Below are 26,012 nucleotides of genomic sequence, written 5' to 3' on the forward strand. Positions count from 1 at the left end.
TGCCGGGAAGTGTCTGACCTTGTAGTTTGCCCATTTGGAGGGTGAAGAATTTGAGTGAAAGAGGCCAGACACAACAGTACATACCACACAGTTCTATTTATATGAGGTTCAAGAACAGGCAAGACAGAGATCTATGGTGACAGAGGTCAGAACGGTGGTGAACGATGGGAGTAGGCACCGACTGGAAGGAGATGGAGTGAGGAAAATGATCCGTGTCTCAATCAGAATGCTGGCTACACAAGTGTATGTATTTGTCAAAACTCACTGAACTGTATGCTTGATATCTAGGCTCTTTGCTGTGTGTAAATTTTGCCTCAAAAAGAAAGATTGGGGTGGTATGTGAACCATTTAATCCTCCTAACAGGAGTAATTGGTTTCACATACTTTACCAATAGCAATTTGCACATAATTGTACTCTAAGTGCAAATTTATTTTATACACTCAAAAAGCAGGCTCAAATTCTCTTCTTGGCAACATATTTCAGCAAGTTCAATGAAAAATATGTTAAGTATCTGAAAAGAAGGCTATCTGGGAATCCCCTATTTACTCTGAACTGACTAAGGGAAAATACTAGGACATGCTTGGGGAAAAAAAAAGTTAAAGGTTAAACCATAAACAGCAGTTCAGCGGTATGGCTGTATAGGCCAAAGGCCAAAATTTCACAAATAGAAATGATCACCTCTCGCTTTTCTGTAATAATGAGTATAGATGTACATGATCAATCCCAGCACCAAACAATTGAGAACTTAATACTTGGTCTTGGTACCATCTTCTCCTTTCCCCATTGCTCCTGTCTGAAAGGAGAGGGAGGTGGGAGAACAAAGCCACCAAACTGCCAGTATGAACGCTGACTTTCGATTCCAGCCCACCTTCTACCTCCAGACTAGGCTGCTCGCAGTGTGTGTGTGTGTGTGTGTGTGTGTGTGTGTGTGTCACACACAGAAGCCCAGGCATCTCCAGACTAGGCTGCTCACAGTGTGTGTGTGTGTGTGTCTGTGTGTGTGTGTCACACACAGAAGCCCAGGCACAAAGCAGAGACAAGGGACATATTTCCTACCTTTCTATTTTGGGATTGCAATACGCCTCTTCAATAAGTTCCATGTTGTCCAAATCCTCCCATTTGCCTCTATCCAAGAATTGCCATCGATACGGCAAATGGAAATGAACTCTATGGCACTTATCTGAAATAAAAACATAAAGGAGTAAGATAGCTGGGCAATACGCAGCATGCCCTAGCCTTGTGGTTGTCAACAGGTGTGGTGCTGCCCGCTGACCTGGGAACATTCTGAAATGTGTGGTGGAGTCTGTTTTCTCAGTGCCGGCATGCCTGAGCATTTAGATACAGAAACACTTTTGGCATTTTATTATATACATTGCTATGATTTAAATGTCTGTCCCTTCTAAAACTCTTGTTACAACTTAATCGCCAATGTGATAGTATTGAGCGGTAAGGCCTTTAAGAGGTGACTGGGTCATAGATAAATGGATTAATGGGTGTATGGGTTATCATGAGAGTGGAACTGGTGGCTTTATAAGAGGAAGCGAGACCTGAGCTAGCATGGTCAGCCCCCTTGCCATGTGATGCCCTGCAGCACCTCAGGACTCTGCAGTCCCCACCAGCAAGAAGGCCCTCATCAGATGCAGGCCCTTGACAACCTGGACTTCTCAGCCTCCATAAAGGTAAGACATAAATTCCTTTTTTTTATAAATTATCCAGTTTCAGGTACTCTGTTATAAGCAACAAAATGGACTAAGACATACATCTTCCTTCTTTATGTCTCACTTTTTAACAGGACCTTACTTTTTGTTTTTGAGACAGGGTCTCACTGTCACCCAGGCTGGGGTGTAGTGGCACAATCACGGCTCACTGCAGCCTCAACCTCCCAGGCTCAGGTGATCCTCCCATCTCAGCCTCCTCAGTAGCTGGGATTATAGGTGTGCACCACCACACAGCTAATTTTTGTATTTTTTGTAGAGACAAGGTTTCACCATGTTGGCCAGGCTAGTCTCGAACTTCTGGCCTCAAGTGATCCACCCATCTTAGCCTCCCAAAGTGCTGGGATTACAAGTGTGAGCCACCACACCTGGCAATTTTTTAGAAATATGTATGTTGATGGTTTATATCATCTATGAACTTTATTTAATGAGAGTAAGAAGCTGATTATGCGAAGGTCAAAGGTCTCATCACTGCAGGGGGCAGTCTGACTCCTCAATATCACTCTCCGTGTGGCAGGTGGACGGGCAGAGATCACAGCAAAGATGGAGCCAGATTCATCCCTACCAGAAATCCAACCCAACCCAACACGTCCAACTGAAGGCAGGTCAGCAGCATGGTTACAGGCTCCTTGCATCTCTTCTGGCTAACAACGTGCTCACTCCTTCCCTGACACACTCCCACCAACATCCACACAATGGCCCAGACCTATGGGTTCCGGTGAGCTGCTCCCCTCACCAACCCCATGTTCCTCCTGGGCAGCCAGATCCTCACTTCTCTCATCACTCCAAGCACACGCTGCCTGCCCTGTCTTTGCTGGTGCCTGCCACCACCAGAACGCCACCCACACCCTCTCCCTACCTGTCAACAGCCTATGTGAGGTTCTGCTATATCCACACAGAGAAGCATCAGGAGAGGACAGGGAGAAAGGAGAGAAAAAGAATGAGAAGCTCTTTGCACTGTGACATGCAGCTAGCTACCTCCGAGATATTTGCTCTAAGGCAGGAAGATAGGGAACAAGGTGCAGAATGCCTCTATTTGGGTAAAAAATAGAAAAAAAAGTAAGTTTAGACATATTCTAACTAAACACACACATATGCACATATTATTTCTTGCAGAGGGAACTTGGTAACTGGAGACAAAGTTATAAGCAAAGACTTCTGTCATTTTGGCATGTTTTGAACTTTGAACCACAAGAAGATATAATATATTCCAAAAATTATACATCTAATTAAGTGAAAAAGGTAGAAAGCCATGCTAGCGTGCCTGTGTAAGAAGGAAACTGAACAGACACATACCCTTGTACACGTATACAGTCTCGATGAGAGGATATTCAAAAAATGGATAATTATGGCTGTTTCTTGGAGGGGACTTGAGTTCTGGAGAAAACTGGTGTGAGGGGGACTTCTTTCTTACTGAGTGTCCTTTGTACATTTTTAATTTGTATTTCAAAATAATAATGAAACTAGCTAATTTGATACTTGAAAAAAATTAAAATTTTCTAAAATTGTGTGCATTCTTTCAGGCACATCTCAATGCCACTTCTTTCCCAGGCTCTGCAAAAGCACCTGGTGGGGGAAGTCCCATGGAGGAGGGTGGGAGGGTGCCTGGGATTGTGTGACCAGGTATGGGGCCGAGCAGACAGGGCAGAAGAGAGTGCCCGGCTGAGAGGACTGAGGGAACAAGGCGGGGACACCCAAGCAAGGAAACTCCTCTAAGTTCAACAAGGCTGAAAACAGCCACACCAGGGACTGAAGATCTCCTAACTTGTCCAGTTTGAACATGGACAGCTCACTAGGTCAGGAACCTCTTGAACTCTCTCAAGCAGGTGTGTACACAACAGATAATTAAAGGGCTGGGCCAGGAAAGACAAACAGCTATGGTCCAAGGTCACAACCAACCAGTTCCTGTTCCCTCCCTGAAAGGCATTAGAGGAAATGATCAGGGATGAGAGCAGAAGGCCACCCCAGGGCATCCCAGTATTCAAATGCTATACCTACAAACCCCAGGCACAGGTGTTCTATGGACAGCCTGAGACAGGCTCTCCCTGCAAGCAGGCACATCCTGGGGAAGGTGCACTCCTTAGGGCTCTCCAGGCTGATGCTTCCTCAGGAAGGACATGGGGGCCAGGGGAAGGCACTATAATCAAACAGCAGGCCTGAGGCTTCCGTTCTGAAACAAAGCTGAGCTATAGACCACACTGTTCACAGCTGGAAGGTGCCCAGGACAGGAGGCACCAGGTAAGCCACTGCAGCCACAGCAGCTGGTGAGAGCCTAGTCCCAGCACAGTGGTAGAGACATAACGTCCTTTCCCTTGTCCTGGTCTTCCTGTCCCCTTTCTCAACTTCTTTTCCCTCCTTCTAATGTTCCCTACCTCACGTTGGCATTCCAGCGGCTTTCTTGGTTGGTGAGTCACAGAAATCAAATCAATTTGGCAGACAAAACACCACATCCACCCCAGCCCTTCCTCCCTATAGTCCTTGAAATAACAGGCCAGAGAGAATAATAAATCCAAAAGCACTGGAAAACAATAAAAAATACCATCAAAAGACCAGAATTATTCAAGAATTGCTAAAACTATGGAGCAATGAGAATCAAATAGATATAAAAAGAAGAGAGAAAAATGCAGACAAAATGTGCAGAACATACCACAGAAGTAGAAAAGATATGGGGTCATCACAGATTCAGACTCAGATGAAGCCAGGAGCAAAAAAAGATACCCAGGCCAATCCCAATGAGAACAATGGGAGCCCCTGGCAGAGGCACTCCCTTCCCCTAACTTGCTTGTGTGAAGGAAGCTTGCTGTGCACTTCCTAGTTAAACTAAGTGTGAATATAAGGGTTAGAGCAAGAGAAAAGCAAATGAGACGGCCACCAAAGCCCCCGTCCCAGTCCTAGGCTACATGCCAGCCTCCCACCTCACCAAGCAGGACCTTCTGCCTCTTCCCCACCATCACTAGAATGAGGGCCTGGAATCCAAATCAGCCCCATGGAAATCAACCAACAGGTATACGGGATTCTCAAGCACCAACGTGACAGACAACCAAGAGTCACTCAACACATGAAGGAAAACAATTCAAAGAGAGGCAGCAACTCACACAGAAACAGCGATACCTAAGGAGAGAATGATCAGAGTTAAGAGAACAAGTATTCACAGCTAGACTTCAACCTAAAAGCCTAGCCCCTGAAACTTCTAGGAAAACACCATAAGAGAAAACATTTTGTAGGCTTAGAATAGGCAAATATTTTTAGGATACAAAAAACACAAACCATAAAAGAAAAAAAATATTATCTGGACACCACTATTAAAATACCTGTACACTATAAAGGAAATAAACATGAAAGACTGGAAGGATATATCTTCAGTATAAATCACATACAAAACACAACTCAATAAGAGATCAAATAACCCAATAAAAATGGGTATAACTGTCACTAAAGACCAATACCGTATGATTCCATTTATATGAAATATTCAAGCAAATCTATAGAGATGGAACCTTCATCTGTAGTCATCAGGAGCTGGGGGGAGGGAAGACTGCTAATGAAGACGGGGTTACTTTGGGGGTGTTGAAAATGTTTTCATATTGCCTATGATGATGGCTGCCCAATTCTGTGTTAATATTACATATATAAGTGGACTTCAAAAAGTTCATGGAAAACGGAATTAAAAGATAAAAAATATAAACTTTATTTCTCAATATAAGCTCCATCAAGTTCAGGACACTTTTGTAAAAGACGATACCAGCCATTTAGTCTACCCATAAAGAACCAAGGGTCCTAGGAATTTAACCATGTCAATCTAGTCTTTTTTCTACATTATTAACTGAAGAAAAATGGGTGCCCTTTAAAGATTTTTTTTCTTTTTTTTTTTTTTAGACAGAGTTTCACTCTGTTGCCCAGGCTGGAGTGCAGTGGCACGGTCTCGGCTCACTGCAACCTCCACCTCCCGGGTTCAAGTGACTTTCCTGCCTCATCCTCCCAAGTAGCTGGGATTACAGGTATGTGCCACCACACCCGGCTAATTTTTGTATTTTTAGTAGAGACAGGGTTTCACCATGTTGGCCAGGCGGGTCTCAAACTCCTGACCTCAAGTGATCCACCTGCCTCGGCCTCTCAAAGTGCTGAGATTACAGGCATGAGCCACCATGACCGACCTAAAGATTTTTAAGATTAGAAAACAAAAAGAAGTCAGAAAGAGCCAAATCAGGACTGTAAAGTGAATGCCTACAGATTTCCCATTGAAACTCTTGCAAAATTGCCCTTGATTGACGAGGAATGAGCAGCAGCCTTGTGGTGGTGGAGAAGGACCCTCTGGTGAAGCTTTCTGGGCATTTTTTTGCTAAAGTTTTGGCTTTCTCAAAACACTCTCATCATAAGCAGATGTTATTGCTCTTTGGCCCTCTAGAAAGCCAACAAGCAAAATGTCTTCAGCATCTCAAAAAACTGTTGCTGTGATTTCTGCTCCTGATCACTTCTGCTGTGACTGGGCCACTTCCCCCTTTTAGGAGCCATTGCTTTGTCTTCAGGATCCTACTGGTAAAGCCATGTTCCATCTCCTGTTACAACTCTTCAGAGAAATGCTTCAGGATCTTGATACCACTTGTTTAAAATTTCCATTCAAAGTTCTGCTCTTATCTGCAGCTGATCCAGGCAGAATGGTTTTGGCACTCATAGAGTGGAAAGTTTGCTCAAATTTAATTTTTAATTTTTCTGGCAGACTGTATAAACTGAACTAATCAAGATGTCTGGTGTCAGTTACTGTTTGTGCTGTTAATCACTGGTCTTCAATTAAGGAACAAACAACATTAATTTTTTTTCTCACAAATTGATGTGCATAGCTCCATCTTTAACATTCTCTCATCCCTTCTTAAAATGACTTACTCATTTATACACTGATTTCTTTGGGACATTGTCCTCATAAACTTTTTTGTAAAGCATCAATGATTTTGTCATTCTGCCACCCAAGAGTCACCATTAATTTGATATTTGTTCTTGCTTCAACTGCAGCAAAATTCATGTTGCTTTGATAGGGGCTCTTTCCAAATTGATGTCTTATCCTTCTCAGTGCCTCAAACTAGATCCTCTTCAGATATGTTATTACAAGTTAGTATGAATTTATTTTGGTGCAAAACTTTTGAACTCCATGCATAATTTTTTCATAATATGCATTTTCCACAAACTTTCTGAAGACCCCTTTTGTGTGTGTGTGTGTGTGTGTGCGTGTGTAAAGCTGTTATATAAAAAATAGGCAAAAGATCTGAGTAGATACTTCACAGAAAATATACAAATGCCCCAAAAGCACATGTAAATAAAAGTTAAACATCATTAATCATCAGGGAAATGCAAATTAAAACCACGAGACATCATCACTCACTGATTAGAATGGCTAAAACTTAAAAGACAATGCCAAGTGTTAGCAAGAATATACAATAACTGAAACTCTCACACGTTGCTGGTGGGAACATAAAATATTATTATCTATTTTGGAAGACAGTTTGGCAGTTTCTTACAAAGTCAATCACATGACATAACCCAGTAACTATGTCTAAGTCTTTTACCCAAGAGAAATGGAAACATATATCCACATGAAAACTTATACATAAATATTTATAGAAGTTGTATTTGTAAAAGCCAAAAACTGGCAACAACCCAAATGTTCATCAACATATCAATGGATAAACAAATTGTAGTCAATCATGCAATGGAATACTACTGTGCAATAAAAAGAAACAAATGATCGATATGCCAGCATGACTGAATCTCAAAAACATGCTGATGAGAGAAGCCAGGCACAAGATAATACACTGTATGATTCCATTTATGTGAAATTCTAGAAAAGGCAAATCTAATCTATAGTGACAAAAAGTAGATCAGGGGTTTCCTGGGCGTGACAAACTAGGGGGTGAGGATTAATTATAAAGGAGCATAAAACAATGTTTTTGGAGGGGGTTCCATATCTTGATGGTAGAGATGGTTACATGAGCATATATACTTATCAAAACTCAGTATACATTTAAAATGGTACACTTTAGCTTGTGTGAACTATAGCTCAGTAATATTGCTTTCAGAATACACATATATATGTGTGTGTATATATATATAGCTCATATTCCTTGACCTATCATTCCATTCCCCAGAATCTATCTATGGAAATACTCACCTATATGTACTTGAATGCTCAATGGAACATCATTATAATCAACTACTACACACTTGTTTTTAAAATGAGGTGGACTTTCACATACTGACATGGAAAAAAAATCTCCAAGATACAATGTTAAGATGCAGGTTGAATAATAACATTATCACATGCTCCTATCTGTTTAAAAACATATAAAACAAATATCACAACCACACGGGAAGTGTTTACCTTTGGGCAAAGACGATGGAGGACTTCATGCTTCACTCTGTATTACTGAACTGTTTTACAGAGTGAAAGTATTCATTAATTGCTTGGGTAATTTTTAAAAACTGAAAATGAAACAAGAAGTTTGGTGGTTGTCAAGGGGAGTCACCAAATTTGAGAACAAACCTTTCTTCAGTCAAAGCCCAGGACAGCATTTAAGAAGAAAACAAAGGTTTAGTGAAAATACAGACACACACATGCACACCAGAATTGCTGCTTCTGATAAAAGAGAGATCACTGGATTGTTCACTGGATCAATACAGAAAAAAAACCCCAATTTAAACAACTACTCATCCTCCAAGAGCTAACACAAGTGTTTCCTTCGCAGTGAGGTCCTTTCCAGTTTCTAAGGGAGCTCTCAGCCTATCATCACCCTTATCTTTGTTCCCACCAGGCTGAGCAGTTCCCTGTCCTGTGCAGGTCTGTGACCTCATGCTAAGCTGACCAAGGCTCAATACTTGACACTCATTTGGTGCATGAACCAGTTATGTTCCCAAAAATGATCCACATTTAATTTCTGAAAACTCAAAGAATTGCTACCATCTTCAACTCCCCAACAAAATACCTTCAGAATTGGTTTGGCCAAAGTGCCAAGCCCTGATCCTCTCCGGATGGGGTAGAGGTTTGGTAGGGGGTGACTTCAGAGCACAGCTCTGGGAATGACAAGCAGTTACCCCTCCCACAAGTGGAATGAAGGAGCCTCTTCCAACTTACCTTGAAAGCTACAACTTTTCCGGATATGGTACAAACAGATCTGATCACCCTCCTCCTGGCTAAGAGTGTTTGGGGACACAGAACCTGAACTGTCTTTTCTTTCTGCAAAGAAACACCACAAAGATATGTCAGCTTCTGATATAGGGTATAAAAGAGAGTTAAAGAGGATTCATTCAGTTCTCTGCACAAAAGTGGGCAAGGCAAGCTCACAAAGCCCTATCGTGTTTGGGGTGAAAGTGCTCCTACACAGGTGGATCCTCTACTTTTTAGTGACAGGCTGGCAGCCTGACGCCACATGGCTGCTTGCCAGATCCAGGACTCCATGAAGGGACTCCTTTCTCAACTCTCGCTGTCTACTCAATTCACTAGGAGACCCATTTAAAAACACAAGTGCCTGATTCTGCCCTAGACTGACTTCACTCCAGACTGACTGAATCAGAACCTCCAGGGGTGGGGCTTGGGACACTTTTGTAATAACGGGAGAACCATTGTCTTACATGTTGAGGCATCTTACAATTCCTTCTATGCCTAAGGTTGTGATGACCCCTGAGGGCAAACAGAGGGCTAATTTTATAAACTAGATTTGAAGCTATATAGCAAACATTCATTAATGAACTATCAGAATTGGGTACTAATACCAAGACAAGAGTAATAAATAGAAAGTCCACATTTCAAAATGAAGCCCCTTTAATTAATTTTAGATTAATTATCAGGATCTTAATATAAAAAGGGCACATAAATCCTTTCTATTTTACCTTTACTAGCACCATGGCAATGAGTCCTTACCTATGACATTTACCCTCACCCAGCTACCCCCAAATGAGCACATAAAATTAATTTGCAATCCCTATTTAGTGTCACCTGTCATTTTGTTATTCATCTTCCCTTTTCTTTTTATAAGCCCCTGAGATACTTCACTCAAAATCTAGGTCTATGGGACCCCGAAGGTCATCTCCCTCTCTCCCCACGATGGTGACTGCTCTTGCAGCTGACATCACTGGCAGTGGATCCCTCCTCCCTTTCTGACAAGGCTGTAATCCAACTGTATTCAAGGCTATAAGATACTCCTAAAGATCTACCGAATACAAAACCTGTCTACTTCTAGGATTCCTACAACTGAAAGAAATCAACAAAACATAATTGAAGACAATGTAAAGAAGAAACAAATTCAAAAGACAACTTTTAAATATAAAAGTCAGGTACAATTAGAGTGGTGCTTTTGTTTGCAGGCAGTCCTGGCATGCAACTGACATTCCAGGAAGTGCTCTATTAAAATTGTAGCCACCACTACAGCTGAGAGGGTTTGATTCTGCTCTGAGGGGAGGCATGTCTCAGCTTCGCCAAGGAATAACCAGCACCCAAGACAGCACCCAGCATGTGGCAAGCACACAAAGGTGCTGAATGAAAGAGTGGATAACAGAACGGCCAGCCAATGGCTGATACGGTGAAATCCAACGAATGCCAGTGTATCATAATCTCCCTGACAGACCACATTATTCATCTGCCCCACAAGAGGTACTCAAGAAATGCTTATTAAATAAAAATCTCTGCTCAAAATCTGCCTGTCACTAAACCTGACAGTCTTTTTAAAAAAATAAGTATCCTAGCACACTCATTCATTCAACAAATGTCAGAGTACCTACTGTGGGCCAGGCACTGTCTAGATGCTGGAGATGAGCAGGGAACAAAGCAAATTTACAATGGCTCAAAAACTCTACTTATTGATGTCAGGAATACAGCCAATGCCATAATTAAGGTATGCTTCTTTCACTCATTTTGTAAAATCAGAATACAACACAAGGGATGCTCCCCAGAGCTGTGCAGCACAGCATTCCTAACTTTGGGTTCCTCCCTGAAGAGCATGCTCTCGTGGGGGTGAAGATAGGGGTGACTGCACAGGGGGGAGGAGCCAAGTCTCCCATTTCAGTGCAGACTAGGCCCATCCAGAATTCACTCACCATCAATACCAATTCACATTTGTCTAGGATGGCATGCTTGATCATGTCTATGATTTCAACTTATCCTCACCCCGCACTCCCTGCCTTGTTAGGAAAGCATCATCAACTCCATTTTACTAAAAGCAGCGCCAGACTTGCCCAAAGTCACACATTCCATGTAATGGCTAGCTGGAATCCGGGAACCCGCAGCCCAGGACCTCCCGTGCTCCCCACCAGCCTTACCAGAAGTCCCCTGTGGGACAAAAAGAGGAGGCACTCTGCTGGGGGCAGAGCTCTTATTCTTGATGTCATGTGCATTTCTATAAATGGTAGGCAGCCTGCTCACCAGGTCTGAGCTCATACCCAACTTCTCCAATTTTTCCAGATTCTCAGAATTAGAGAAATCATGGGATCTCTTACAGCTAGTGCCAAACTTGCATTCCCCCTGTAAAAAATACTGGCAGATATGGAGCTTGATGCACTGCTTTTGAAAGGCACAAGAGCCGTGCGGTCCATCTCCTTTGTTGTAATGTTGGCAAATCTGTTGACAGAGAGGGAAAAAACCACCAGTTCAGGAAGGTCTCACACGACACCACCTCCCCAGTGGCCAGTCCACTGGTGAGAAAGGGGCTTCACAAGCTGTGATTCCATCATCCACACAGAATACAGCTATTACATCCCTCACTCTGGATGACGGCTGCTAACAAACGCCCTTGGCTAAAATGGGAACCAAGTGGAAAGGAGACTGCACAGAACCAGCCCCTCCACTGGGAAAATCCAAGAACTTCAAAGTGACTAGAGCTGCTCCTTTCACATGAGACAATGCAAATCAAATGGCTACATCCTAAGGACCTCTACAATCTACCTATACTCTTCCCACACTGACTCATCAACTCTCCCTTCCCCAAGCCCCAGTTTTCTCTGAGCTCTCTTTCCTACAATTCAAAGTCAAAGAGGCTCTGAGGGCTTAAAGCATCTTAGAGAAGGCCAAATACCACCCTTTCATTTCTCAATGGAGCACACTGAGAGGCTCAGAGAAGTTAAAGAATCAGCCCTAGTCACACAGCTATCCATGGCATCTGTGTGATGTTTGTGGAACTGGGTTGTTGGCAAAGCTCGCCCTTGAACTTCACTGCTCCTTCTGCTCCACATTCCAAATTTCTGCAGGTGGAAACCAGACCAGAGACCACCAAGGGCCCACCCATTCCACTCACAGTCATTACATTTCCCAAGATACAGGGATGTCCCCAGGGACCTGTGGAACCCAGACTTCCCCTGGCACTCACTTCTGGCAAAAGCCAGGGGTCGTTCTGAAACAAGAGTTGGCATAGCTCGTTATAGCTCAGGTGGTCAACGCCATGAGTTCTCAGCACACTCAGGTTGTGTTCGGTTGTCAAGCTGTGACTATTCCTACAGTTCTTCCTGCAAAGAAGCAGAGCTGGTGTTATATGTCAAATTGAGTCTCCTCAAAATTCCTATGTTGGAGTCCTAACTCCCAGGACCTCAGGATATGGCTCTATTTGGAAAGAAGGTCTCTAAAGAGGTAATTAAGTTAAAAAGAGGTCAATAGGGTGGGCCCCAAATCCACAAGACTACTGTCCTTATAAGAAGAGATTTGGCTGAGCGCGGTGGCTCATGCCTGTAATCCCAGCACTTTGGGAGGCTGAGGCAGGAGGATCACGAGGTCAGGAGATTGAGACCATCTTGGCTAACACAGTGAAACCCCATCTCTACTAAAAATATAAAAAATTAGCGGGGCGTGGTGGTGAGCACCCGTAGTCCCAGCTACTCTGGAGGCTGAGGCAGGAGAATGGCATGAACCCGAGAGGCAGAGCTTGCAGTGAGCCACTGCATTCCAGCCTGGGCAACAGAGCGAGACTCAGTCTCAAAAAAAAAAAAAAAAAAGAAGAGATTGGGGCACAGACACACACAGAGGGAAGACCATGCAAGGACATAGTGAGAAGGTGGCCATCTACAAGCCAAGGAGAGGGGCCTCAGAAGAAATCAACCCTGCCACCTTGATCTCAGACTTCTAGCCTCCAGAACTGTGAGAAAATCGATTTCTGTTGTTTAAGCCTTCTAGTCTATGGTACTTTGTTATGGCAGCGCTGGCAAACTGAAAGCTGATAAAATCAGTCTTCATGACAATTTTTCAGAAACACTTCCTGACAGTATTTACAAGCACCAGAGAAAAACCAGCATGTAGGCTGGGTGCGGTGGCTCACGCCTATAATCCCAGCACTCTAGGAGGCCGAGGTGGGTGGATCACTTGAGGTCGGGAGTTCGAGACTAGCCTGGCCAACATGAAGAAACCCTGTCTCTACTAAAAATACAAAATTAGCCGGGCGAGGTGGGGCATGCCTGTAATCCCAGCTACTCAGGAGGCTGAGGCAGGACAATCGCTTGAACCCAGGAGGCGGAGGCTGTGGTGAGCCAAGGTTGCGCCATTGTACTCCAGCCTGGGCAACAAGAGCGAGACTCTGTCTCAAAAAAAAAAAAAGAAAAAAAGAAAAACCAGCATGTCTACATGACAACAACAAAAAATCCAATGTGTATTTACCAAGGAGGAGATGGTGCCTTGCAAGGTCTAAGGCCCAGGACAGCGCCTCTGAACAAGCATTTGATGAGAATGACAAAGAGGAGTTGCTGCACAGCAGTCAGTCGGTAAGCAGTTAGCCACCGGCTGAATCAACGAGCATGGCATCTTATCATTATAGGTTACATATGTGCATGCATGCAGGCGTGTATACATACACATACACACACACACACACACACACACACACACACAGCCCTGAACCCAGCTTTTTTTTTTTTTGCTCTCTTCCTCCATTCTTTCCATCCACAAGCATCTGATAAGCACCAGGGTGAGCCAGACATTGGCACCATGCCCTGAGAACCCTAAGATAAACCTTTAAATGACTGCCTGGGTCACCAGGACCCAGAATAGTCAGGCCAACAGCATTTGTTTGACTCTGGCACTGCCATGCCTCCTATGCCACATCTCAGGAGAATGCCAAACCCCGATCAACCCCAAACCCGCACCTTTTACAGAATCCCCCAGCTCAGTAAAAGGCAACTTCCCTCTCCCACTGCACAGACCAACAACCCTGAAGCCATCCTTGCCTGCTCTCTTTCCCTCATCTAGCGGAGGTGACAGACATAGAGGAGACTCTGATACGGAGTGGAAAGTGCAATGTCAGCTGTTGTCAGAATCCATCAGCGCAGAGCGGAAGGGCACCTGAGCCAGTCAAGGCTGGGAGAGAACTGGGGAAGAAATCAGGGGAGCATGCTGGATGGCAAAAAGCCTGAGTGGAATACTTAAAGGGTGAGGAGGAGACAGCAAGAGAAAGGAAGAACATTCCAGAAGAGGGGCAAATAATTTGGTGCTGCCAGAGCCAAATATATCTAATAAGTGTAACGATGACTGATGGTAACAATGATAATGACTACTAAAATTTATTGAGCAACTGCCAAATATCGGGGATTGCCAAAATGTTTTATGAGTTAATCATTCAGTCCTCAACCAGCCTGTGAGGGTAGTAATATCATTAACTCCACTTTGCAGATGAGGGAACTGAGACCTGGAGGTAAAGTCACTTGCTCAAAGCCACCAGCTAGCAAGGAGCAGAGCCCAGGTTGAAACAAGGTGGGCTGGATCTTGGGACTGTGCCCTAGACCACCAGGCTCAATGCCTCCTGAGCAGAGGACTAAGAGTCAGGCACCCAGGACTCCGTACCAGCTCTGCAGCAGGACTGATGAGCTATTTCTAAAAGAACTGACCCTGCGGTTCAGGAAGACAAGCAGAGTCACAGGGGAAGCAGAAAAGTGCAGCCAACCACACCCACTCTCCCTAAAGTGAGTCAGAAATGGAAGGTTCAAGAAACTCACCTGTGTAAACCACAAGGAAAAGAGAAAACTGAAGAAAGAAGAAAACTCAAGGTCATCTCAGCCAGTAAATATCACACTACAGATTTCCGAGACAAGTCAGACCTGACCCCACATTTTGGGAACTAGCTTAAGAACAAGGCTGCCATCTTTATTTTACCAAATATGAACATGAAACAGATCTACCAGTTACCCCCATGAGTGGCTCTATCCAGCCACCATTTGCTGTGTGCCTTCTTCCTCGTGGGCTGTTGTTCCCTGCTCTCCCCTGGACTGCCTCATCCCTGCAGGCTGATTTCCCCAGAGTTCCACCCTCAGCCTCTTTTCAGGCCTCAGACGCTACCTCAGATCTGATCCACTCCTGGGGCTGCAGCTACAACATACACCGCCCAATATCTCCCAAACCAGCCCAGCGCATTGGGGCCCTGGCCTTCCTCCCAAGCTTCTGACCTGAACAGCTGCCTCCTGGGCATGCTTCCAAACTAAACCCTCTCTTGCTCTCTCAGTGAACAACACCCAGGCCACCGCAGGAACAGAGACTGAAGAGTCGTCACCTCTCACATATCCTCTCATCACACCGTCACCAGCTATCCCAAATTTCTCACACACATAGCCCTTGGAAAGCTCTAATCTAGATACTTCCAGACAGCTGCTTCCTAGAGACATTTCCCAGTCACCCTGCATCTAGACAGGGTCACGAGACAGCTTCTGGTCAATGGGATGTGGGTGAAAGGAAATCCACCACTTCTAGACCTGGCCCACAAAAACCTCCCATGCATCCCTCTTTTCGATCAGCCCCCTGGAACTTGATACCTAGGCTGGCCTCAAGAGCCATGTGCTGAGGGGCACAGAGCGGAGGTCAGTCAGCCTGGATCCCTGAATGACTGTATGGATCAAGGCCCCCACCCCATGCTCACTACTGGGCCTGACATGAGCAAGAAATACCTACTCTATTAAGACAAACATACATACACGCACACACACACACACACACACACACACAACAGGGAGCAAGCAAGAAAGGAGGGAGCAGGGGAGGAAGGAATTCTCCTAGATGACTAGCTTCCCAGTGGTTCCCCCACAACATCCTCCCTTAAATTGGCACCCACACCACTACCTTAGACTTCCTAAAATGCAAACCTGATGGTTGCTCTCTCCTGCCATTTTACCCGCCCCATCACCTCCAGGGTGAGGCCCAAATTCTTTAGCATAAACCTCAGCAATCCCTTCCACACATTCCACTGGCCACATGCTATGCACAGAACATGGACGCTAAGTGCTGGGGAGACAGCTGGAGCCTCTGCCCTCAGGGAGTTTCTATTCTACTGGCAGCTGGGTGCCATGAGGAAAATAAACAGTTCCCTGTGACCAAGAGTAAGGGGAGGAAAAATCCTCAAATGGGATGTGATCTTTAGGTTGAGGCCTGAAGGATTAACAAATAGGGCCAACCAAGAGCAAGAAGGGCATTCCAGGCAGAGCAAAGACTCCCAGAAATGCCCAGGCTCCCAGAAATGCCCGGGGGGGGGGGGGGTGTTCCAGTCACAGAAGGGTCCTGGGTGGGCAGGGACCAGTGCCCCAGGACCTTGTGGGCGATGGCAGGGAGCTTGCATTTTCCAGTTTGTAAGCAGATAAATAGGGTTGAACTGGGTTTAAAGATCTCTACCAGCTGCTGGGCAGAGAAAACCTTCATTGTCTGGCCTCAAAGCTGGCAAGGGGCGACCCGCGGCGTCGTGGAGTTCCCCTAAGCCGCCGCCTCCCTCCCTCCCCACCCCACACGGCCACACCCGGGTGTTCCACCCGGCACTACCATGCTCCATGTAAATCACTCTCTCCCCCCCAGGCGTCTAGAGGACCCCACTCGACCCTGAGTCCCTCGCACTGCGCCAGGTACTCCGCAGGTGCTCATTAAACGCTCGCTTTAGTGAATGACGGTGCGAGGTCAGGGCAGAGCCACCGAATTGTCTGTTCAAACTTCAAGTAGGACCCCCAAGCGGGCTGGAAGCGCGTGGGGGCGCGCGGGACCTCCGCCCGCCGTCGCTCCCGGCGCGGCGCCTTACCCGGCTCTCAGGAACTTGCAGGCGCCGTAGACCATGAACCTGCAGAGGTGGAGCTGCGCGCAGAGCCCCACGCAGCCCGGCTTGGAGCCCTGGTGCGCGCGACACAGGCGCAGCGGCGACGCGGCCAGCACCACGCGCTCCGGGGCCGCGGCTGCGCCGCCCGCTCGCACCGCCACCACGAAGCGCCCACGCTGCCGCAGCAGCCGCTCCAGCGCGTCGGCGCTCAAGCCCATCCGCAAGCGGCGCCGCAGCTCGGGCAACTCCAGGGCGCCGCCGGCCGCGCACAGCACCTGGGTCACCTCACCGACGACGCCGGCCTGGGCCATGGCCGCTGGGCCTGCTCCCGTCGGACCGCGGGTGGCGCGACGCGGACGGCGGCGGACGCTGGCTGGCGGGCGGCTCTCGCAGGGTGGAGACGCCGGCGGGAAACGAAACCGAAAGCGGGCCCGGGCCGGCGAAAAACAGAACCTGTGCGCCCTCGCCACGCCCCCGGTCCGCAGCTGAGCTGCTGCGCCTTCCGCCTCAGGGCCCCCAGCTGTGAGGCCGCCGCCCGACGGAAGCTCGGGAGCTCTTGAGCTCGGGCGTGGGCTGTGGCGGCTCGCGGGGGTCAGTACCTAGTCCCTGAAAATGGCTTCCCTGGATGTTTGAGGGACCAGGAGCCCCTAATGCCGCGATGCTTAGAGCGCCTTCAGTCAGAGGGAGCCTCGAGGGCGGCGGCAGCGCTGGCGGAGCCGGCTGGACGCCGCCGGTTAAAGCCGCTCAGCGTCGCCCAAGCCAAGCCCGGGCTTCGTAGACGGCTCACAGAAACAGGGACAACTGACGGGAGCTCTCACCCCTCGAACAAGTGACAAAAGCGATCACTCCGCATAGAAGACGCACTTAATTAAAGGTTCCTTTCGCCTCGGTGCATCAATGAGTTCCTTCATTTAAACATAAAAGGGTATGTCCTTTAAAAGAGCAAATCCGTGAGCCGAGATTGCGCCACTGCACTCCAGCCTGGGCGACAGAGCTAGACTCCGTCTCAAAAAAAAAAAAAAAAAAAAAAATCCGTTACTCCCAGCCCCTGCTAAGTAACGATTGAACAAATATTTTAGAAGACCCTTCAGAGCAAAGGACCCTCTCACACGCTGAGAGCAATGCGAGTTGTTAGAGCCCTTTGAGGAGGTAATCCAGGAATAGCTATTAAAATTGAAAACGCGTGTGACCTTTGACCCAGCAATCTTTCCTCTCGGAATCTTCCAGAAGTAAAAGGAACAGTAAATAAGTTATGTGTGAAAGTGTTACTGGGGGAACCCTACCTGGGAGGTAGGGTTAAGTGGGAACAGTGTGGCTGATCTTTAAAGACTATTACGAAGGCTGTTTAACAAGCATGCGTTAGAGCTCCGTGTGCGGATGTAGAGGGGCAGACAGCCATGATGTGGTGTTAAACGAGAAAAGATGGCTGTACAGAAATGTCTAAATAATCAAGTTGAATGATCAAGAATTAATTTTTTTTAATGTCTGAATAACAAAAAGAGAAGCCTGTGTGTGTGTGTGTGTGTGTGGCAGGACATTTTTGAATAAGCACGGAGAAAGATGAAGAAACACACAAGGGTAGTTGAGAGGAGGCAGTAGGAGGTATTAGGAAAATGGAAAAGGGAAGATGAGAGGCAGAAGGATTGTGGGGGGAGAGTACTTACGGTATAACATTCACTAAAAATGAATATAAAAATCTTAACTATAGGCCAGGCACAGTGGCTCACGCCTGTAATCCCAGCACTTTGGGAGGTCAAGGCGGGCGGATCACCTGAGGTCAGTAGTTTGAGACCAGCCTGGCCAACGTGGTGAAACCCCGTCTCTGCTAAAAATGTAAAAATTAGCCGGGCGTGGTAGCGGGCGCCAGTAATCCCAGCTACTCGGGAGACAGGCAGGAGAATCGCTTGAATCCGGGAGGCAGAGATTGCAGTGAGCGGAGATCATGACACTGCACTCCAGCCTGGGCGACAGAGTGAGACTCCATCTTTAAAAAAAAAAAAAAAAAAAAAAAATTACCTGTAGTATTACTACAAAAATGTAAATAAGTGTATGGATAAAGACTAGATAGTAACATGGACAAATGAAAATGAGTTTATTTAATTAGGAAATTGAATGAAGGGTTTTCTCTTGGATTTTAATTGTGATTTTAATGTTTTCATTGTATAAAATGTTAATTTTGTTTTTGTTATTGTTTTAGAGACAAGGTCTTGGTCTGTCACCCAGGCTGTAGTATAATGGTACAGTCATAGCTCACTACAACCTGGAACTTCTGGGCTCAAGCTAACCTTCCACCTTAGCCTCCCAAGTAGCTGGGCCTAGAGGCACGTGCCACCATGCCCAGATAATTTTTATATTTTTTTTGTAGAGACACTGTCTCATTTGTTGCCCAGGCTGATCTTGAACTCCTGGCCTCAAGCAGTCCTCCCACCTCAGATTCCTAAAGTGCTGGGATTACAGTGAGCCACCACGCCTAGCCTAAAATGTTAATTTTTAATTTAAAATGTTAGGCAGAGTGCAGTGGCTCACGCGTGTAATCCCAGCATTTTGGGAGGCCGAGGTGGGTGGATCACTTGAGGTCAGGAGTTCAAGACCAGCCTGGCCAACTTGGTGAAACCCCATCTCTCCTAAAAATACAAAAATTAGCCAGGTGTGATGGTGTGTGCCTGTAATCCCAGCTACGTGGGAGGCTGAGGCAGGAAAATCGTTTGAACCAGGGAGGCGGAGGTTGCAGTGAGTCAAGATCGCACCATTGCACTCCAGCCTGGGCGACAGAGCAAGACTCCGTCTCAAAAAAAAAGTTAATTTTAGTTGTGATTTCCATATTGTTTTGCAATAAAATAACATTTTTAAAAAAGAAAGGAAGAGTGATGTCAGTGAAAATGGTGGATTAAGTATCCCAGCAAGTTTGCCCTTCCATAAAGGAAGCAATGAAAGAACTGACAAAAATTGTCAGAATCAACTTTCTTAGAGCCCTAGAAATTAGTCACAGGTTTGCAGCAACCCATCTGGCATTTAGTCAGGTAAAACAGCAAACTCTCAGTAAGAACAGCAATATTTATAGTATTTTAATTTACCCTAGTCCTATCGCACCCCCATCTCTAGTTCCATGGCAGCCTTGAAAACTTACAGCCCACGTTCCTAGTACCTGTACCAGAGGGAGGAGACAGGGCTGGAGCTACTTCAAAGTCTCATTCCCAAAGAAGAGTCATTATTTAACCTATCTAGTGGGTCCCTGGAAAAAAATCCTGAAAAGGCTTGTCTTTATTCAACCTCTTTGGAACTAGCTCAGTCCTAAAGGTTTTTCCACCTGAAGAGGGAGTGATTTGTCAAATATTTTAACATTGTAACTGGCTGAGGCAATAGGTAACGGTAGGGGCAAACAATAGACTAACAAAGAAATGTAAAAGGAAACGTTGAAGGAAGAGATGTCCATAGGGGCTTTGAAAAGCTCCAGTATATTTTCAGGAATTTAGAAGGCCATGTGCATGCATAGGGCTGTGCACATGCTCTGTTAACACCTGAGAAGATCCTAACCTCTCACTACTAGCTGACACTGAGGCTCTGTGCTAGCAGGAAATAAAAGCTATGCAGAGTTGCAAACTGCCTAATGAAAATTGAAGACATACCCCAAAGTGCATACAGAGCCCCTTGGCGAAGACTAGGAGACATATTGGTTCCAGGTGTTTAAGGAAATCTCCATCTAATCATTAGTTGACCAAGTAGAGACTTCAATAGTCACACACAATGAAGATACACACTTTAAAAAATTAGTTCGAAAAAGTTACTAAACAGCAACTATTAGGTTGGTGCAAACCGCAATTATTTTTGCACCAACCTAATACTAAAATAAGCACAATCAAACCCTGAGGAGAGAGGAGTATCTGACTTTGAGAGTTGGCACATTGTTTGAAATGTCCAATTTTCAACTAAAAATTATGTGACTTGCAAAGAAACAAGAAAGTAAGACCCATACAAAGGAAATAAGAGCAATCAATAAAAACTGTTCCTAAGAAAACCCAGATGCTGAACTTTGTAGACAAAGAGTGTAAATCAGCTATTTTTGATATGTTCAAAGAGCTAAAGGAAACCATCTCTAAAAACGTAAAAGAAAGGATGAGAATGATGCCTTGCCAAACAGAATATTAATAAAGACACAGAAATTATAATAAGGAACCAATAAAGGTTCTGGAGCCAAAAAGTACAATAACTGAAATGTTAAATTCACTAGAAGGGTTCAGCAGCAGATTTGAGCATGCGAAAGAAAAAAAAAATCAGCAAACTTGAAGATAGATCAATTGATGATTATCTGGTCTGTGGAACAGAAACGAAAAAGAAAAATGAAAAGAGCCTCAGAGACCTGTGGGACACCATCAGATATACCAATAACACAAAATGGAAGTCTTAGAAGGAGAAGAGAGAGAGAGAAAGGAAAGCGAGAATATATGAAGAAATTTTGGCTAAAATTTCTCAAATTTGATGAAAAACATTAATCTACACATCCAAGAAGCTTAATGAATTCCAAGTAGGAAAAACTCAAATAGATCTACACCTAGACACATCATAATCAAACTTTTGAAAACAAAGAGAATCTTGAAAGCAGCAAGAAAGTAGCAACTCATCATGCACAAGGAATCAACAATAAAATTAACAGTTAACTTCTCATCAAAAACCATGCATGCAGAGGGTAGTGTGATGATGTATTCAAAATGTGAAAAGAATCAACCAAGAATTTTATATCCAGCAAAACTATCTTTCAGAAATGAAGGAGAAATTAAGATATTCCCAGATAAACTAAAGCTGAGACCGTTAGTTGCTAGCACTGGGAGAAACACTAAAGAGAGTCTTTTGGGCTGAAAGTGAAAGACACTAAACAGCAACTGGAATTCTCATGAAGAAAGAAAAGCACCAGTAAAGGTAACTACACAGGTAAATGAAAAAGACAGTATAAACGTATTTTTTGTTTGTAACCCCCATCATCTGATTTAAGACAACTACGTAATGCAGTAATTACAAATATAAGTTGATGGACAATGTTTTGAAGATGCAATTCGTGACAATAACAGCAGAAGGAAATGGGGAAGGAAAGTGAAGCCATAGAGAAGCAGTTTTTATATACTGTGGAAATTAAATTGGTATTAATCCAAACTGGATTTTTATAAATTAAGATGTTGCTGGTAATTCCTAGTGCAACCAATAACCAATAAAATACATGAGGCCGGACACAGTGGCTCACGCCTGTAATCCCTGCATTTTGGGAGGCCGAGGCGGGTGGATCACCTGAGGTCAGGAGTTCGAGACCAGCCTGGCCAACATGGTGAAACCCCATCTCTACTAAAAATACAAAAAATTAGCCAGGTGTGGTGGCAGGCACCTGTAATCCCAGCTACTCAGGAGGCTGAGGCAGGAGAATCGCTTGAACCCAGGAGGTGGAGGTTACAGTGAGCCAAGATCGTATCACTGCACTCCAGCCTGGGCAACAGAGTGAGACTCCATCTCAATAAAAAAAAAGAAAGAAAGAAAAAAAAAGAAATGATAAGATAATTTAAGTGGCACACTGGCAAATATCTATTTAATACAAAAGAAGGCAGTACTAGAGGAGTTGAAAAACAAAAAAAAAAGACAAAAGACATAGAAAAAATAGAAAAATGGCAGACAAATCCTACCTTATTAGTAATTACATTAAATGTAAATGGATTAAGCTTTCCAATTAAAAAATAGAGATGGGCATAATGGACCAAAACAAACAACAAAAATAGAAAACATGACCTAACTGTATGCTGCATTCAAAAGATACATTTTGGATTCAAAGACAAACAGATTGAAAGTAAAAGGATGGAAAAAATATACCATACAAATGGTAACCAAAAGAGGGCCGGAGTGGTTATACTAATGTCAGACAAAATAGACATAAGATAAAAATTCTTACTAGAGATAAAGAAGGACATTTTATAATGATCAAAGAATCTACCAAAAATATATAATAAATATAAATTAAATGCACTTAACAACAGAGTCCCAAAACACATGAAGCAAAAACTGACAGAACTGAAGGAAGAAATAGACAATTCAACAATAATAGTTGGAGGCTTTAATATCTACTTTCAATAATGAATAAAAAACCAGACAAAATATCAGCAAGGATATAGAAGGGCAATACTATAATCCAAGTAGACCTGAAAGACATCTATAGAACTCTTCATCCAACAAGAGCAGAACACATATTCTTCTCAAGTGTACATGGAAAATACTCCAGGATATACCAGATGCTAGGCCATAAAACAAGTCTCAAGAAGCGTAAAATAAATTATATGAAGTATGTTCTCTTGCCATAATGGAATAAAAGTAGAAGTCGATAACAGAAATTTGGAAAATTCACAAATATGTAAAATTAGAAAATATACTTCTAAATAATAAGTCAAATAAGAAATCACAAGCGAAATTAGAAAATACTTTGAGATAGATGAAAATGAAAACAAATTTATGAGATGTAGTGAAAGCATTGTTTCAAGGAAAATATGTCTCTGTGAATGCCTACATGAAAAAGGATCTCAAATCAATATCCTAACATTCCATCTTAGAAACTAGAAAAATAAGAGCAAACTAAGCCCAAAAGGAAGGAAATAATAAAGATTAGAGTAGAAACACAATAGAGAATTTAAAAAGAATACAAAGAATAAAACCAAAAGTTGGCTCTTTGATAAGATAGAAAATTTATAATTCTTTGCCTACAGTGACCAAAAAAAGAAAAAAGAAGAAGACTAAAATTACTAACATCAGGAATAAAAGAGGAGTCATTACTACTGACTTTACAGAAATAGAAAGGATTATCAAGTGTAATAATCACATTTTCTAGTTTCTATATTTGATGCTTTGACATCTTGGGGCCTTCTCGACACTAGAAGGACTACGTGTCCCAGGGCTAGCTAATTCCTAGATACAGCTAACAACTCACCTCTGAGCTTTCCTTTCATAGGCAAACCAACCAACCCAGAGTCCATACTTCCAATCACCTCCTTCATCAGGGTTCTCCTGGGGCTGTCATACTGTAGGCCAGTATTCTCTTTTCCTAATTGCCCCAGGTCCATGTACCAGACAACTGGGGACAGCCCCTATAACCCCAGAGTCTACTGAACTAATTAAAACTAGCCTATGCTAAGCTTGCTTACCCTGCCTCAACCCAGGAACCACAACAGGGGCTCTTGGCTATGTTTTCTCCTCACTGTCTCTGTCTCCTGACATGTACTGGTGCCTCTCCGTGTGGCCCTCTGTGGCATGCTCTGCTTTCCTGTTTCTAGAGATCTGTGAGTATAAAAACTTATTTCATCATAGTCATTTCTGTGTCTGTGTGTCTTGGTATACCTGATTAAAACAAATCCTAGGGTTGGGTGCGGTGGCTCACGCCTGCAATCCCAACACTTTGGGAGCCCGAGGCAGATGGATCACTTGAGGCCAGGAGGTCGAGACCAGCTTGGCCAACATGGCAAAACCCCATCTTTACTAAAAAATTAGCTGGGCAGGGTGGCATGTGCCTGTAATCCCAGCTGCTCAGGAGACTGACACATGGGAATCATTTGAACCCGGGAGGCAGAGGTTGCAGTGAGTTGAGATGGTGCCACTGCACTCCAGCCTGGGTGACAGAGCTAGACTGTCTCAAAACAACAACAAAAAAAATGCTGGGTACCCTTTTAAAACATAAGTTATAAAGGATTTTAAGGCAGAAGGATAGTTAGAAGATACCTGTAAAAACATACAAGTGGAAAAATACCCAGAAGACATTGGATCTGTGAGTCTGACATTTATAGAAGACGTCAGTACTAGAGTTATGAACATACAGATGGTATTTAAACCTACGGGACTGGATGAGACCACCCTAGAAGAGAGTGTAAATGAGAACTCCAAGGACCTGCCCCTCTGAAAGAGAAGGAGGAGACTGATAGAGCTAAGGTTTAAAGGAGAAGGCAGTGGGGTAGGAGGAAAACCAGAAGAATATGGAGTCATAAATTTAAGTTTTTCAATAGGAAGGGATGATCAGCTACATTGAGTGCACTATCAAGAGATCAAATAAAGATAGAGAAATGTTTTGTCTGTGCCACGTAATAACCACCCTAAAACTTAGTGACTAAAAATAATAATGATTTATTTTTCATGATTCTGTGTGTTAACTGGGCTCAGCTGGGCAGTTCTTCCGTCTCATATGGTATAGCAAAAGTCACTCCAGTGGCTACATTCAGCTGGCAACTCAGCTGCAGTTAGAACCTTCAAGATGGTCTCTCATCGTGCAATCTCTCTGTGTGTGGCTCTCATTATTTAGTATTCTATCCTGAGCTGCTTTATAGGGTGTTAGGTAGCTCCCAAGAGAAGAAGCCCCACTATGCAAGCATTTATCAAGATTCTCCATTTTTCATGCCAGCTCTTGACTCTCAGAGTCATCCTTTTCCTACAAGAAATGGCTCATATTGGCAGTTGAGTAGATTTCTCAGCCTGCTTCCTGCCCATAGAAAATTGGGAGCACATTTTTCTTTATTTTGGAACTGTCTGTATCCCTTCTTTTCCAAGTTGGTACAACTTGGAATGCCATTAAGATTCCTAGAAAGGAAAGTCCCTCAGCTGAAAAGTCTATAAAATACCACCTTAAATCTTTCTGATGTCTTCAAGGGTGTGATAGCTGCACCCTTCATTTGATCTTGAATGTCAGGCCACATTTTACTGGCAGGCCCTGAACTTGATCTTTTCCAAGGTCACTTCTTACTTTTTTTGCCAGCCAGAGGGGTAGGAATAAAAATAGTTTTATTTTCTAACCTAGCAAGTGCTGGAAATATTTTTTCTAAATTCTGCTTAAAAACCAAACAGTTATTTCTGTAACATCTCTTTCTTGCAATTGTTTTATTCTGCTTTAAGCCCAATTTCTAGGCAATTGTCTTATTCTGCTTTAAGCCTAAAAATCTTTTTAGCCAGATCCACAAGTTTCTCTGCAACATTTTCCATCTTCCAGGTTAACAAAGGTGACAGTCTCTGTAACAAAGGCCCCCTTTCTCAGCTTGCAATAAAAGGTTCGTGACCGCTATTCCACCCTCCACCGGCAGTTCCCTGGCCACCCTTCAGGTTTCTGCCTACAGCCCAGTCCTAAAACCAGTGTCACATATTGTAGGTTTTTGTTACATCAGCTCCCCTCTTCCAGTTGCCAACTTCTGCTTCAGTTAGTGGTAAGTTTTTCTGCAAAGGGAAGCAGGGTAAGGTGGTGGGAATAACTGATGAGAGGGGTATGTGAAGTCAAGGATT

The 26,012-nt window shown here is 44.2% G+C and overlaps 1 protein-coding gene across 4 annotated transcripts in view; it reads right to left on the reverse strand.

Moving 5' to 3' along the window:
* Positions 1-21,286, reverse strand: part of PARP12 (poly(ADP-ribose) polymerase family member 12) — a 43,214-nt gene extending 21,928 nt beyond the window's left edge. The window contains exons 1-5 of one of the 4 annotated variants that reach the window (XM_063606392.1): positions 16,719-21,279; positions 12,060-12,195; positions 11,017-11,314; positions 8,837-8,938; positions 1,058-1,181 (exon numbers count right to left, since the gene is read on the reverse strand). In XM_063606392.1, the coding sequence (XP_063462462.1) occupies positions 1,058-1,181; positions 8,837-8,938; positions 11,017-11,314; positions 12,060-12,195; positions 16,719-17,044 (986 nt within the window). In that variant the 5' untranslated portion in view covers positions 17,045-21,279. Of the gene's footprint in view, positions 1-1,057; positions 1,182-8,836; positions 8,939-11,016; positions 11,315-12,059; positions 12,196-16,718 lie in introns of all 4 variants that reach the window. The other 3 variants (XM_034965092.3, XM_034965093.3, XM_063606393.1) reach the window with 3 other exon arrangements.
* Between the last annotated feature and the right edge of the window lie 4,726 nt (positions 21,287-26,012).

This window comes from Pan paniscus, chromosome 6 (assembly GCF_029289425.2).
Source record: "Pan paniscus chromosome 6, NHGRI_mPanPan1-v2.0_pri, whole genome shotgun sequence".
Classification (NCBI taxonomy): Eukaryota; Metazoa; Chordata; class Mammalia; order Primates; family Hominidae; genus Pan; species Pan paniscus.